At 43.8% G+C, this 15,082-nt stretch overlaps 1 protein-coding gene across 6 annotated transcripts in view; it reads right to left on the bottom strand.

Moving 5' to 3' along the window:
• LOC115473716 (angiomotin-like) overlaps positions 1-15,082 on the bottom strand; it is a 125,534-nt gene that overhangs the window by 48,377 nt on the left and 62,075 nt on the right. For all 6 annotated transcript variants that reach the window (XM_030208762.1, XM_030208765.1, XM_030208764.1 and 3 more), the window contains 2 exons: positions 11,024-11,116; positions 2,078-2,223 (listed from right to left, as the gene is read on the bottom strand). In XM_030208762.1, coding sequence (XP_030064622.1) covers positions 2,078-2,223; positions 11,024-11,116 — 239 coding nt within the window. The remainder of the gene's footprint in view (positions 1-2,077; positions 2,224-11,023; positions 11,117-15,082) is intronic.

Below are 15,082 nucleotides of genomic sequence, written 5' to 3'. Positions count from 1 at the left end.
AGTCCCCTGGAGTCATTGGTCCATTTCTCACTGCCTCTTATATAGTCCTGTTTACGCGGGAGTTTGTGTTCATCCACTTGGTGGATTGCCTTCCCCTTGATTCTGAACGCTATTATGCACATAAATAAAGATCAGGATTAGAGCCACTGAAAATATAAATATATACTACTTATCTCTGTGTCACAGCTTGCAAAAAATGACAAATATATGTATAATATATATATATTTTTGGAGTACCCTTAGATATAACCCACTATTCAATGCAGACAATAAAGCTGCTAATCAGTGGTATAGCACTTCTTTCATCGGGTTACTCTTAAAGATTTTTTTTTTTTTTTTGGGGGGGGGGTATTTTTTCATTCGCACACCATCACCAAAGTGCTATAAATGTCATTTAAGGAACTTGCGATAATAATTTTTGTGAAACACTGTGCACTTGACTTAAAGTTGCCTCGCTGAAAATAGTAACGAACTGAAAGTGTCCAGCAGACGCCTTCCCCTGAAACCGTCCGACTCCGCGGGTTTCAAACACTTTCATCAGGGAGAGATCACGGCCTTAACCCTTGTCCCTGATGAAAGTGTTTGAAACCCGCGGAGTCGGACGGTTTCAGGGGAAGGCGTCTGCTGGACACTTTCAGTTCGTTACTATTTTCAGCGAGGCAACTTTAAGTCAAGTGCACAGTGTTTCACAAAAATTATTATCGCAAGTTGGTTAAATGACATTTATAGCACTTTGGTGATGGTGTGCGAATGAAAAAATACCCCCCCCCCCCCCAAAAAAAAAAAATCTTTAAGAGTAACCCGATGAAAGAAGTGCTATACCACTGATTAGCAGCTTTATTGTCTGCATTGAATAGTGGGTTATATCTAAGGGTACTCCAAAAATATATATATATTATACATATATTTGTCATTTTTTGCAAGCTGTGACACAGAGATAAGTAGTATATATCTATATTTTCAGTGGCTCTAGTTCTGGTTTTTGTAGTATTTACATTTTATGTTACCAGAGATAAGGATATTGTTGATTTCGTACTCTGTTGGTGGCATAAACAAAGATCGACATCACAAACGTTTTATGCACAGAATGGCAATACAGCACTTGCACAGAAGTGTGCTTATATGTTTTTCTGCTCAGATGTGCACACAGCACTACTTGCCCTTAGCACAGAACCTTGCTCACATGCCCCCCAGTGTGCTCTCCCTGATCAGTGCAAAAGTTTTACACAGGTCTTATTTGCATATAAATTTGCAAAGATTGGGTGTCACACTTGCACCAGAAGCCGAGCAATAAAGCCATCACGCGCACGGCTCGAACGGAAGCTTTCTGCATCAACCCCTCAATCAGGGTTGCCAGGTGGAAAATTTTTTTCCAGCCTAAAGGAGCCCAAAATCCAGCCCAAAACCCGCCCAAACTCAAACCCCGCCCCTGACGCCCCCGCGTCATCACCCCCGCCCCCACCGTCATCGGCCCCGCCTCCCCGTCACTAACCCCGCCTCCCCCGTCACTAACCCCGCCCAGAAACGTCATTAACCCCGCCCACCGCGGCCGAAAAAAGCCGGCGAAAAAACCGCAAAAGCCGGCGAAAAAACCGCCCCGAAGCCAAAAAGGAGCCCAAAAAACCGCAACCCGCCGCGGGCAAAAATTTCCCGCGGCGGGTCGCGGAAAACCGCCCAATTGGGCGCTAAAACCACCCACCTGGCAACACTGCCCTCAATTAGCTCCTATGTTTCATGATCCGATTGGTCCATGGTGACTATGTCTTGACAAATGACAAGCGATACAGCATGAACCAATCGGATCCCATTATTTGGGATGTATTTCTGCTTTCCCAAACATAGCTGCTCACAGGCACGAAGGGGAACTGTAAGGAAAAAGCTTTAAAAAAAAAATACTATACACAAGTTCAATTTAAATCATACAAGTAATCATAGATTTAGCATATGTCCTATTTAAGTATCATGGAAGCTACAAGATTTTCTTAAGAGTCTCAGCTATTCACGAATACAATATGTTGGCTAATCTTGGGCATGCCCCATACATTGTAATGGTCCCCCCACCCTCGCCCCGCCTTACCTCTTCTTCCAGCTTCACCACCTTGGCCTGGGCATTGCTGAGGGCCTGGTCCCGGATTTCGATGTGCCTGCGTTGGTCATCGCTGGTGGAACGTAAAGCAGTAAGCTCCATCTCCAGCTTCTCCTTCTCTCGCTGTGCTTCTCTGTCTGGTCAAATGAAATACAGATTTGCGTTTATTACATGAAGGCCTCAAAATGAATGGTGAGATTACAGGAAAAGCACGAGGATTATTTTGTGTTCTGATTGGTCTGGATCCTCCTCAGCCATGCGTGACCAATGTGGTGGACCAGTGGGGGAGGCAAGGAATCAAGAACAGTCACATTAAGCTATGCACTAGGTGCTGTATTTGGAGGTGCCATAAAATAAGGGTGATCTAATTTAAAGGGACCACGTATTTATTTGTGTGGGGATTAAAGCATAGTCCAGTAATCAAATTATCCCAAACACCTAATATTAAATCATTTTTATCTATAATCAATCCTCTCACAGTGTACTCACTTATAATTTCATCAATTTAGCTAGACGGGGATCTTCAGAATTTTTAACAGCGCAACCATCCAAGGAATCATTTTTCGATATAATGATGGTGCTGTTCACCTCGTCATAGATCAACCCATATAATTCCTAGCTTCTATTTTTTTTTTCTTTTGTTTTTTTTCCCTTTTTGTTTTTCCAATATTGTCAATATTTTCTTAGATAATAAAATAAGGGTGAGCAGCACATGCATCGGTCATGATCCCTAGACGTGAATTCTTCCCCCTTTTCAATGTAGATAAGAGTTGATGTGAGAAAAGGAGGGAATGGAACAAAGCGAGATCTCTAGTGGAGGAGTGGCCTAGTGGTTAAAGCACCGGTCTTGACATCCAGAGGTGGCCGGTTCAAATCCCGCTGCTGCTCCTTGTGATCTTGGGCAAGTCACTTAACCCTCCATTGCCTCAGGGACAAACTTAGATTGTGAGCCCTCCTGGGACAGAGAAATATCCAGATTACCTGAATGTAACTCACCTTGAACTACTACTGAAAAAGGTGTGAGCAAAATCTAAATAAGTAAATAAATAATTGCTCCAGGAAAGATGGAAGTGCTCAAGGTCCATGGTAAAGTCTCAGGTAGGAATTAGACGATAAGTTGTCCCAAAACCTGAGAAAGCGTCATTAACTGCCGAATTCAGCACGAGCACTACAGTCAAGCTTCGGAGTCGTGTGCTGGTTATAAATTAACAAGAATGAAAAAGGTATCCCAGAGAACTAGTGTTTTCTGGACATCTCAATCAGCTTTTTGGTTTTAAGGCCTAACACGGTCACTTTTTTTTTTTTTTTTTTTACATTTGTACCCCGCGCTTTCCCACTCATGGCAGGCTCAATGCGGCTTACATGGGGCAATGGAGGGTTAAGTGACTTGCCCAGAGTCACAAGGAGCTGCCTGTGCCTGAAGTGGGAATCGAACTCAGTTCCTCAGTTCCCCAAGACCAAAGTCCACCACCCTAACCACTAGGCCACTCCTCCACTGTTGCTACTATTTGAGATTCTACATGGAATGTTGCTATTCCACTAGCAACATTCCATGTAGAAGTCGGCGACCCTTGCAGATCACCAATATGGCCGCGCAGGCTTCTGCTTCTGTGAGTCTAGGACGTCAGACTCACAGAAACAGAAGCCTGCGCAGCCTTCTACATGGAATGTTGCTAGTGGAATAGCAGCATTCCATGTAGAATCTCCAATAGTAGCAACATTCCATGTAGAATCTCCAATAGTAGCAACATTCCATGTAGAATCTCCAACAGTATCTATTTTATTTTTGTTACATTTGTACCCTGCGCTTTCCCACTCATGGCAGGCTCAATGCGGCTTACATGGGGCAATGGAGGGTTAAGTGACTTGCCCAGAGTCACAAGGAGCTGCCTGTGCCTGAAGTGGGAATCGAACTCAGGTCCTCAATTCCCCAGGACCAAAGTCCACCACCCACCCTAACCACTAGGCCACTGCTCCACTTGAAGGGAAGAGTTTGAGCCTGCCCATGCCGTTAGGGTTTTGCCCCTCAGATACAGACTTCAGTCCAAAGCTGCACTGTCAGAACCAGGAAAGGAACTTCATTGCTGGGCTCATCTTTTCCGGTCAAATTTTTTTTTTTTTTTTTTTAATCAGAACACAGATTGGGATGCAGAAAAAAAAAAAAAACTCCACTCACCAGGATGATTAATTTAAAACTAAGACAATCATGGGAGGGAAACACCTTGGAAGTGAGCTCAGCAGCACCACCCTTGTTTCAGAACAACCCACCGAGAACAAAGCTGGATGGTCTATTCAACCAACCCCCTCCAGAACAAAATAATATTAAGATATAACCAGGGTCACCAACAACAAAACAAAGGAAATCAGCAAATAACCCGTGGGGGAAAAAAATGGCACCACTGAGCCAACGCTCTCCTGGAGAAATACCATCCTAAGCAGAAGCACAGTAAAACCAGCACAATATCACAAAACGTCCCGGCAGCTATTTCCACCCAGCAGCGACGAGAGCAAAAGAACTGCATTCCAAAGACTAACACCCCATAATGACAAAGGAATGAGGACAAGGTGTGGAGAGAAAAAGAACAAGGAGGAACTTAAAGCTGGGCAGCCAGCCAGCTGTCTACCTATGTTGCAATCATTTGTGTACACATGGACATATCTGAACGGATCTTCATCCGCCAACTGATTAATCCCATCTGCATATCAACTCACCAACTTTCATTCTGTAGAAGGGCTGTTTCAACCACTTAGCGGCCTTGTTTGGATTTAATTACTTGACTTTCCAAACCCAAGCTCAAGGCGAGTTGCATTCCAATCGAGTAGGCAAGTCCCTTCCCTATGGACCTTCCACAATCTAACTCATAGCTAAAGTAATGGAAGGTGAAGCGACCTGCCCAAGGTCACACAGTGGGAATGACTGTTTAAACACAAAAATGATCCGCAGGCCACAGTTCAAAAGGGACTCCAGGTGGGACGAGATATGGTAAAAATGGTGAAAATAAAAGTGAAATGGCCTATCCAGGGACATCTCTCTATATAAAAAGCAACACCAACGTTCTATGAAGCCTCCAGCCGGAAGTGTGAAGGGGGCGAGATATCAGGTTTCCCTATGAGTGTCTGCCCCGCCCTCTCTGTAACACAGTCAGTGAAGGAAAACAGCAGAGCACGAAATCAAATCGCTGGCTCTGTAACAGTGAAGGACTCAGAGGGGGGAGGGGAGAGAGGCCAGAGGGCAGGGACACACACACTCCCACATGCACACAGAAGAAAACATTGCTAGCCCCCGTTTCATTTGCATCAGAAACGGGGCTTTTTTACTAGTAATATAAAAAAAGAGGAAGGGGCACTTGACCTCTTACTGGGCAACCCAGAAAATGAGACAACCGAGGATTTAAAAATAATAAAATAATGAAAAGAGTTCAATGCCAGATAAAAAGCTTCTCCGAATCGGTCTAGCAGCCTGCCCTACACCTTGCTTCTTTCACGGGTCCAGAAACAGTTCTCCGTCACTCGCAGATGGGGAACCCTGCAGCCAACTGCGATGACCCGGTTTTCTTATTGCTCACTGCCGGCCTTTCATATGTCACTCTCGACTCTGCTTCCCTTTCCAGTCTGAGCATCACTTCAGGGGAGACTGCTGTGCCTACGTTTTTTGGAAAGGACGGTACCGATACCGAACCCTGCCATTAGTGGAGGAAACTGGAGCAGTCTGAAAAAGCCTCTCTCAAAAATTGTGTCCACCCTGATTTGTAACTTTTTTTTAAATTCTTTGAGTCAGATTTTGCCCAATTGTTGTATGCGTATGTAATCTCGCGAATAGATTATTGCAACGTGCTGTTTGTGGGGTTGCCTTGTTAAGAGCTTAAAGAGGCCTCAGCAAGTTCCGAATTCGGTTTCTGAAAACTTTGGCATTATGTGATCATGTTTCATCCTCTTTCTATCGTTACACTGGCTTCCTATCAGTACACGGTGTAATTTTTAAGATGCTGGTATTAGATTTTAAGGTTGTTCATGATATGGTTCCAACTTTATTTATGTATTTATTGTTATTTATTAGGATTTATTTACTGCCTTTTTCAAGGAATTCACTCTACAGCAAGAATAAGTCAAACATAAGCAACAGACAATTACAGCAGGAAAAATATTCAAACAACAATACAAAGTATGGCATAGTATGCTACATTATAATGCCAACACAATACACAATAAAACATTTTAATAGACAGCATAAGGTGTAAGCAAAGATGGAACGTATAGGTAGATAACAGAGTAACAGGAGTAAGAAAATAAGGGACTAGTTAATGAGAGCTGCAAATGAGGTCAGAAAGGTGCTTGACCAGTATCTTGGCTAGGGTAGGAGTGGATAAACATGCCCTGCTATAATATGTGCAGCCGGTGTCATTTACTTCTTCCGTTAAAGGCCTGGTTGAAGAGCCAAGCTTTCACCTGCTTCCTGAAGTAGACATAGTCTCGTGTTAAGCAAAGCCCTTCAGGGTCCATTCCAGAGCGTGGGGGCTACTCCAGAGAAGGCTCGCTTGCAGGTATCACATCGTGTAATGTCTTTTGGAGAGGGTGTGGTTAGGGAAACTCCTTGGGAGAATCTTAGTGACCTTGAAGGTGTGTAGGGGGAGATCCTGTCCTTCAAGTACTCTGGGCCATTTCCTTTAAGGGCCTTGAAGGTCAAACAGAGTTTTAAATTTAACTCTGTATTGTACTGGTAGCCAGTATCTAAAAAGCCATGTGCCTTAAAAGCTACCAATATATACACTAAACCGGTTATTACGCTCTCAGTGTGAGACATGTTTTCTTTTACCTTCTATAAGGTTTTTCCTGCTGGAATGAGCTTTTTCTTATTCATCAATTTGGTTATGGAATAAGCTACTTCCTGCAGTGAGATTCATTAATGATCTTTTAAGTTTCCGTAAGGCTGTAAAAAACACACGTGTTTTAATGGGTTATGATGGACTGTTTTCTTAAGCTGGCATATTGGTTTAACTGATTATATCTTTGTGTATTGTGTGTAATTGATCACAAGTTGTATGCATTGTGTGTGGGGGGGTTAATTATTATTAAGGATGTAAACCATGTAACCCATACTGGACACAGTTGATAAGATGGGCTAAATACATATGGTCTGGGATGGTGTGAACTGGACTGCAGGGAGGCAACTCCAGAAATGGAAGCTCTGCAGCACCACCAGAGGCATTTAACATAGGAAATCAAATTAAACACACACTTCATAGGGAATCAAACATGCCTGTGGTCTTCATCAGGTCCTCTGTGTGTGCACAGACAGATATAGTGAAGGTAAGGAAGATATAATAGGCAACCTGTACCTGAGTGAAGAACTAGCTTAGCGGTTAGCGAACTGGGCTAAGATCCAGGGAAGCCAGAGTTCAAATTCCACTGCTGCTCCTTGGGCAAGTCACTTAACCTTCCACTGCCTCTGGTATAAACTTAAGATTGTAAGTTCTGAATACAGGGAAATACCTGTACCTGAATATAGCTCACCTTGACCCATTATAACAAAAAAAAAGCATGAACTGAACCCACAAAGTAAGAATTGTGACCTTGGACAAGTCAATTAACCCGCCATTGCCTCTGGTACAAACTTAAGTTCAGGTTTAGGTTCAGTTTATCTGATATACTAAAAAATTATCAGAGATAAATCTAAGCAGTTTACAAGATAAAAAAAAGTTATATGCGTAAGGGAAAGAAAAAGAACACCAAAAAATTCACACAACCATATTTGAGACAAAAGGCTAACAAGGGCAGGAAAAAGCTACGATTCGAATAAAGTTAAGTATCCAACTGGAACTAAGGATGCATGCAGCTTTCACAGCACGACGAGGATGAAGAAGTTAAAGAAGACCTCGGCTGGGCTGGCGGGGGGTTGGGGTCCCCCGCCAGCTGAAGCAATATTTTAAAAAGCCGGCAGGAGGAAGCGGACCTCGGGGGTAGGTGACGGCGGTAGGCGGGGGAGGGAGGGTTAACGGCGGTAGGGAGAGGGTTGACGGCGGTAGGGGGAGCGGCGGCCCGGGGGGGGGGTTATAATGTGCCCCCTCACTCTAGCCCCTGCCCCCCCTACCGCCGAACCTCAGATACGCCCCTGCTTTAAAATAAATGCATTCTTTTCAGCTGGAGATTAACTCGCTCCCCTTCCCATCAAAGAAAGCAACACCACCACCATACGGCTGCCCAGTGACATCACCACACGGGGTCAAACGCTCTCATGGTGCCAAAACTCTCTAGCACCACAGCTCCTACTTACCTCATTCCCAGCCTCCTCAACTATTAACCCTGGTATATAAATTTCTCTGAGACCATTTAAAGGAATAACACCACCTTTTATTTTTACCCTATTCCTGCCTTATTTTGCATTTAGAACCAGGGTTTTATATATCACAGCCAGCCCCAGTAGCTATGGTGAGCACCTCCTAGTCAGCTTTCACCACAGTTCTTACCTTATTATACATTTTTCCCCCCAGGCACCTCCTGCCACTATCAATGCCCCCTCCTGCGTAGGGTTACCATGTGGCACCAGAAAAAGGAGGGCAGATTAAGCCAGTCCGGGTTTTACTTCCATTGCTTTCAATGGAAGAAAAATCCGGCCTGGCTCAATCTATCCTCTTTTTTTTCTGGAGCCATATGGTAACCCTACTCCTGTGGTCCCAGCCTCGTTCATCACTCCTCCTTCCTCCTGTTCACCCCAGAAGCCCTTGCTTTTAATCATTCGTGGACCCAACATTCAGCAGGCCCCATTTTCAACCTCATCCTAGCCTCCCTCAGGCCGCTGCAGTCGCAACCTCTGTGGCACCTGAATGCCACGCCTCCATACTACTACTACTTATTTCTAAAGCGCTACTAGACGTACACAGCGCTGTACACTTGAACATGAAGAGACAGTCCCTGCTCGACAGAGCTTACAATCTAATTAGGACAAAGAGTAGCAAGATTCCATGCAGAATCCCAAAGAATAGCAAGATTCCGGAATCCCAAAGACTACTACTTATCATTTCTATAGCGCTACTAGACGTACGCAGCGCTGTACACTTGAACATGGAGACAGTCCCTGCTCGACAGAGCTTACAATCTAATTAGGACAAACAAGACAAACAAGAGATAAGGGAATATTAAAGTGAGGATGATAAAATAAGGGTTCTGAACAAGTGAATAAGGGTTAAGAGTTAAAAGCATTTTTAGGTATAACTTGTCTGGAATGTTTTTACGTTTGGGGAGCGTGCCAGGTGCCCTTGACCTGGATTGGCCACTGTCGGTGACAGGATGCTGGGCTAGATGGACCTTTGGTCTTTCCCAGTATGGCACTACTTAGGTACTTATGTACTTATAAGCAGCATCAAAAAGGTGGGCTTTTAGCTTAGATTTGAAGACGGCCAGAGATGGAGCTTGATGTACCGCCTCAGGGAGTCTATTCCAGGCATATGGTGCAGCGAGATAAAAGGAACGGAGTCTGGAATTAGCGGTGGAGGAGAAGGGTGCAGATAAGAGAGATTTACCCAGTGAACGGAGTTCCCGGGGAGGAATGTAGGGAGAGATGAGAGTGGAGAGGTACTGAGGAGCTGCAGAGTGAATGCACTTATAGGTCGATAAGAGGAGTTTGAACTGTATGCGGAAATGGATAGGAAGCCAGTGAAGTGACTTGAGGAGAGGGCTAATATGAGCATAACAACACTGGCGGAATATTAGTCGTGCAGCAGAATTTTGAACAGATTGAAGAGGAGAGAGATGGCTAAGTGGGAGACCTGTAAGAAGCAAGTTGCAATAGTCTAAGTGAGAGGTGATAAGTGTGTGGATAAGGGTTCTGGTAGTGTGCTAAGAAAGGAAAGGGCGAATTTTGGTGATATTATAGAGAAAGAAAAGACAGGTTTTAGCAGTCTGCTGAATAGGTGCAGAGAAGGAGAGGGAGGAGTCGAAGATGACCCCAAGGTTAGGAGCTGATGAGACAGGAAGGATGAGAGTGTTATCCACAGAAATAGAGAATGGGGGAGGAGGAGAGGTTGGTTTAGGGGGAAAGATATGAAACTCAGTCTCCATTTTTAGAATATTTAGCCTCTCCCCTCTCTAGCACAGTGCTGAGTTCACAACTACACTCATCTTTTTAAAAAGAAAATCTGTCCCAGGCCTCTTCCTGCACAGCAGCAGCTAAAAGGGCACCGTAGACGCTCAAGTTCAGAGTAACCTTAAACCACACCAGTCATGCCCCTATTGTCCCAACCTGAACTGCCAATGTCTGCCCGTTTCCTTTTCTTTTCCATTTATTTATATTAAGCAGAACTTATCAAGCCACAATTCTGCAGCACACAAAAACAGAGTTCTGGTAAACCTGACATTCAAGCAACAACTGCAGTGATGATCACCAAGTCACATGCTGTCTGTTACTTACTGCTCCGCCAGTTTATTAATTACCATCTAAATGCCTTTCCTCACCACCCATTTCTATGTAATTAACCCCTTGGCATTTTAGAATTAGCTAAGATGTTTCCAGCAAAGCCCTGACAAGAGGTTGTATGTGAAATTTTACCAACGTGCTCTTAAATTGACTTAAGAGGATCAGGACAAAGGCAGTGCAGTGTTTTTGTGACACCCTGAATCTTAACTAGGGGTAGGAGGAAGGGGCATTCATGCAGGATACTGTGCCTTTTGGAGGGGGGGTGAGAAGGGGCAGAAAAATGACTGAAATGCAAGTAAGGACTGGCAGCAGATGAAAATCCACGTACAGTACCACTGTTTTGATTCTCACATTGGCCACAAAAGAGGGAAAGGAGTGAGAGAGGACTGGGGACCCTTGTTCCTGTCTTCTTTAGGATAGGGTAAGGGGCAGTGGGCACAAACAGACTTGCCTGCCCTGGGCATTAAAAGGCTTAATTATAGCTCTGGTAACCCCCGTTCCCTCCCTCCTGAAGCCTGTTAACTCACTCTGTGCCATCAGCTGCGAGATGGTTTTCTTGTTGTCCTCGGAGCCTTCCAGTTCTTTTGCAGCGAGCTCTCTGTTCGCAGTCTCCATGCGCTCTGCAGAATTTTGAACACAGAAGGGAAAAACAAAATCTTAGGTTAAGGGGATAAGTGTGCACACGAGGTTCTGTCAAATACCCAGATAGCTGCACTGCCTCTCAGCCTGGAAAAAAAATAAATCCTCTTGATTAACATTCGGTCCCAGTTTTTAAATTACACCCTGTCCAGCCAACACTAGGTGAACGCTTAGGGTAGCAGTTTCTTGGGAACAGCAAGGCAAAACAGATCCAGACAGCCACCGAAACTCGCAGAGCCATCAGGACTTAGTTTTTACCCAAAGTAAACGACTTTTGGAAATTTGCCCTCATGTGGGAGATTCACTATTGCTGAATTTAACTGTCAAAATCTTGGTAGGGAGGGGAGGCTGGAAAAATAATTAAGGGGAACAGTTAAGGCTGAAGGGGTTCACCTAAGCCCCCCCCCTCCCTTGGCACATGCCCTGCCAGCGGTGGATTTCACTGGCTGTAATCCGAGAGAGCTGTGGTTGAAGGGGAAGTGAATCTAGTGCAAGCTTAGAGGAAAGCATCCTCTGAACTGCCTGCAATTATGGGACAACACAAAGAAACCGGTTCTAAACAGGGCTGAATGTGTCTTCCAGCTAAATTACTCTGAATTCCTATGTTGGGCAAAACCATTTCAGAACACGGTTCCCAGGTCCTGGCACACCACTGCCCCTTGTTCCCAGAATGAATCAGAATACTCAGGGCAAGCTGCCTCCTCGCAATGAAATCTAATCAAGCCCCGCCTTCCACATGCCCACTGACCTGCCGACCACAGATCACAAGCATGACTGAAGGGGACACCAGGTGTCACGAGGAACAACCGTTTCAGCAAAAAAAAAAAAAAAAGAGGCTCCAGGATCTTAATTTTGAAAGAAGACAGGGAAGCCCAAAGCTGTGGCTTCATTGCTCCCACCCCCCACCCTTTCTTTCACCTCATGCCAGATAAATACCTGCATCAGACTTTGATTAAGGCCTCAAAACACATCAGTTGACTGACACAAGAGAAACCTGACCTTGGGCTTTAAGAGGTCACACGTTCCAAAAATACTAGGACTAGGGGGCATGCGATGAAGCTACAGTGTAGTACATTTAAAACGAATCGGAGAAAATATTTCTTCACTCAACATGTAATTAAACTCTGGAATTCGTTGCCAGAGAATGTGGTAAAGGCGGTTAGTTCAGCGGAGTTTAAAAAAGGTTTGGATGGCTTCCTAAAGGAAAAGTCCATAGACCGTTATTAAATGGACTTGGGGAAAATCCACTATTTCTGGGATAAGCAGTATAAAATGTTTTGCACATTTTTGGGATTTTGCCGGGTATTTGTGACCTGGATTGGCCACTGTTGGAAACAGGATGCTGGGCTCGATGGACCTTTGGTCTTTCCCAGTATGGCAATACTTATGTACTTACAAATGCACTCAGTCTGCTGCCCCTCACTATCTTTCTACCCTCATCTCCCCTTACGTTCCCGCCCGTAACCTCCGTTCACAGGATAAATCCCTCCCTCTCAGTACCCTTCTCCACCACCGCCAGCTCCAGGCTCCGCTCATTCTGCCTCGCCTCACCCTATGCTTGGAACAACCTTCCTGAGCCCTTACGCCAAGCCCCCTCCCTGCCAGTCTTCAAGTCTTTGCTTAAAGCCCACCTCTTCAATGCTGCGTTCGGCACCTAACCCTTACCGTTCAGTGAATCCAGACTGCCCCAATTTGACTGCCCCTATCGGACCGACCGTTCACTTGTCTATTAGATTGTAAGCTCTTTGAGCAGAGACTGTCTCTCTTTGTTAAATTGTACAGCGCTGCGTAACCCTAGTAGCGCTCTAGAAATGTTAAGTAGTAGTAGTAGTATTACATATAGCAGTGATTTAACCAGAGCTGAGATTGTGATGTCATAATGCCTCATTCCACCAATGCCTAAGAGCCAAGCTCATCAGTGATGTCACAATGGCTTGATTGTCCTATATTTGTCTCACTCTTATCTATTAGATTGTAAGCTCTTTGAGCAGGGACTGTCTCTCTTTGTTAAATTGTACAGCGCTGCGTAACCCTAGTAGCGCTCTAGAAATGTTAAGTAGTAGTAGTAGTACTTACGTACTTATATGTCACAATATTTCAAATGAACGATCATTCAGAAACATTTTCTTTAGTATTTTAAGGAAAGGGAAAAGGGTGGGATGCAACCTGCTGTTTATTTCTATGCTTGTTTGCAATGATCTCCTTTGTAAAGGTGCTGTGTTGTTCCAAATGTGATCAATAAAAAAATTTTTTTTTAATGATTTTCATTAAACACACACTATGGGGGGTGAATTAGCAAAAGTGGGACGCTTGTACTAATTCAATCCCTTTTGTGTATGTTACCGTGTGGCCAATACTGGCATAATCTTATGAAGCGTTTTCTGTATGGAAAGGATGCTTTACAAACAGAAAATGACTGAGATATATACATACGTAATTTATTAACATTTGATACACCATCTGGCTTTTGCCAGAACACAGCAATTTACAATGGTAATAAATAGAAATCAAACAAAATAAAACATGGAAAAGAAAATAAGATGATACCTTTTTTATTGGACATAACTTAATACATTTCTTGATTAGCTTTCGAAGGTTGCCCTTCTTCGTCAGATCTGCTAGCACATTTGCTTATTTCCGATCTGACGAAGAAGGGCAACCTTCGAAAGCTAATCAAGAAATGTATTAAGTTATGTCCAATAAAAAAGGTATCATCTTATTTTCTTTTCCATGTTTTATTTTGTTTGATTTCTATAGATTCTACATGGAATGTTGTTATTCCACTAGCAACATTCCATGTAGAAGTCGGCCCTTGTAGATCAGCAATGTGGCCGCGCAGGCTTCTGCTTCTGTGAGTCACGTGCAGGACGTCAGACTCACAGAAACAGAAGCCTGCGCAGCCTTCTACATGGAATGTTGCTACTGGAACAGCAACATTCCATGTAGAATCTCCAATAGTAGCAACATTCCATGTAGAATCTCCAAAAGTATCTATTTTACTGTCATAGTAATGCTTGAATGTTTTCACTTATATACACTGTCAGCTAGCACATTTGCTTATTTCCGATCTGACGAAGAAGGGCAACCTTCGAAAGCTAATCAAGAAATGTATTACGTTATGTCCAATAAAGGTATCATCTTATTTTCTTTTCCATGTTTTATTTTGTTTGATTTCTATTGATAACCTTAAGAGTGGACTAACACGGCTACCACACCTCTCCACTTACAATGGTAACAATAAATACTATCAGACAGGTCTTTCCCATGTTGAAGTGGAGATCTAAATACAATCACAGAAATAAACTGCATGCTTAGTATTACAAACCTATGTAAGTTCACATGCTGACATGTGAACTTATGTGATCTACTCGTAAAGATTCCCAGGGGCACTGTTTGGGCAGAACTGGGACAGAGCTGCCATGTTTCAACCCTGTACCCTACACTGTGGCGATTGTTACCGATGTCAGAAAAGTTCTTTTCTCTGATAACATTAAAACTATTCCCATGCTCCATCACATGACCAAAGGTTAAAAAGTTATCTTTGAACAGCTCACGTTAAAAAAAATGTTATAATTATCTTTTACACAATGTTGTCATTCAGACCCAAATGTAATCCCAGTTTATTATTTGTAGAGCTGCTCTGTACTGAGTTCAGTTCCCTAGTCTGGATTCAGCTTCTCAGGCTGGAGGTGGTGGCCAGACAGCAGCCATAGGTACATTAGGCTTTATGGTCCTTGATGGAAGGTTGTTGAGGTGACAAATTGGTGGGGAGAGGGGGATTCTTAAAAAAATGGAGAACCATCCTCCCAGCTCTGTAAAGAAATGTATGCTGTCACATCCCCAGTACAGGGGAGCTCCACTTAAGCTGGAAGATCAAAAGAGGAGGAATTGGTGTTGCCAGATCAAGAATAAATGTATTTGCTAAATTATTCAGGTACATTTTCTTA

The sequence above is a fragment of the Microcaecilia unicolor genome, chromosome 7 (assembly GCF_901765095.1).
Source record: "Microcaecilia unicolor chromosome 7, aMicUni1.1, whole genome shotgun sequence".
Classification (NCBI taxonomy): domain Eukaryota; kingdom Metazoa; phylum Chordata; class Amphibia; order Gymnophiona; family Siphonopidae; genus Microcaecilia; species Microcaecilia unicolor.
This window is presented reverse-complemented; position numbering and strand designations above follow the sequence as displayed.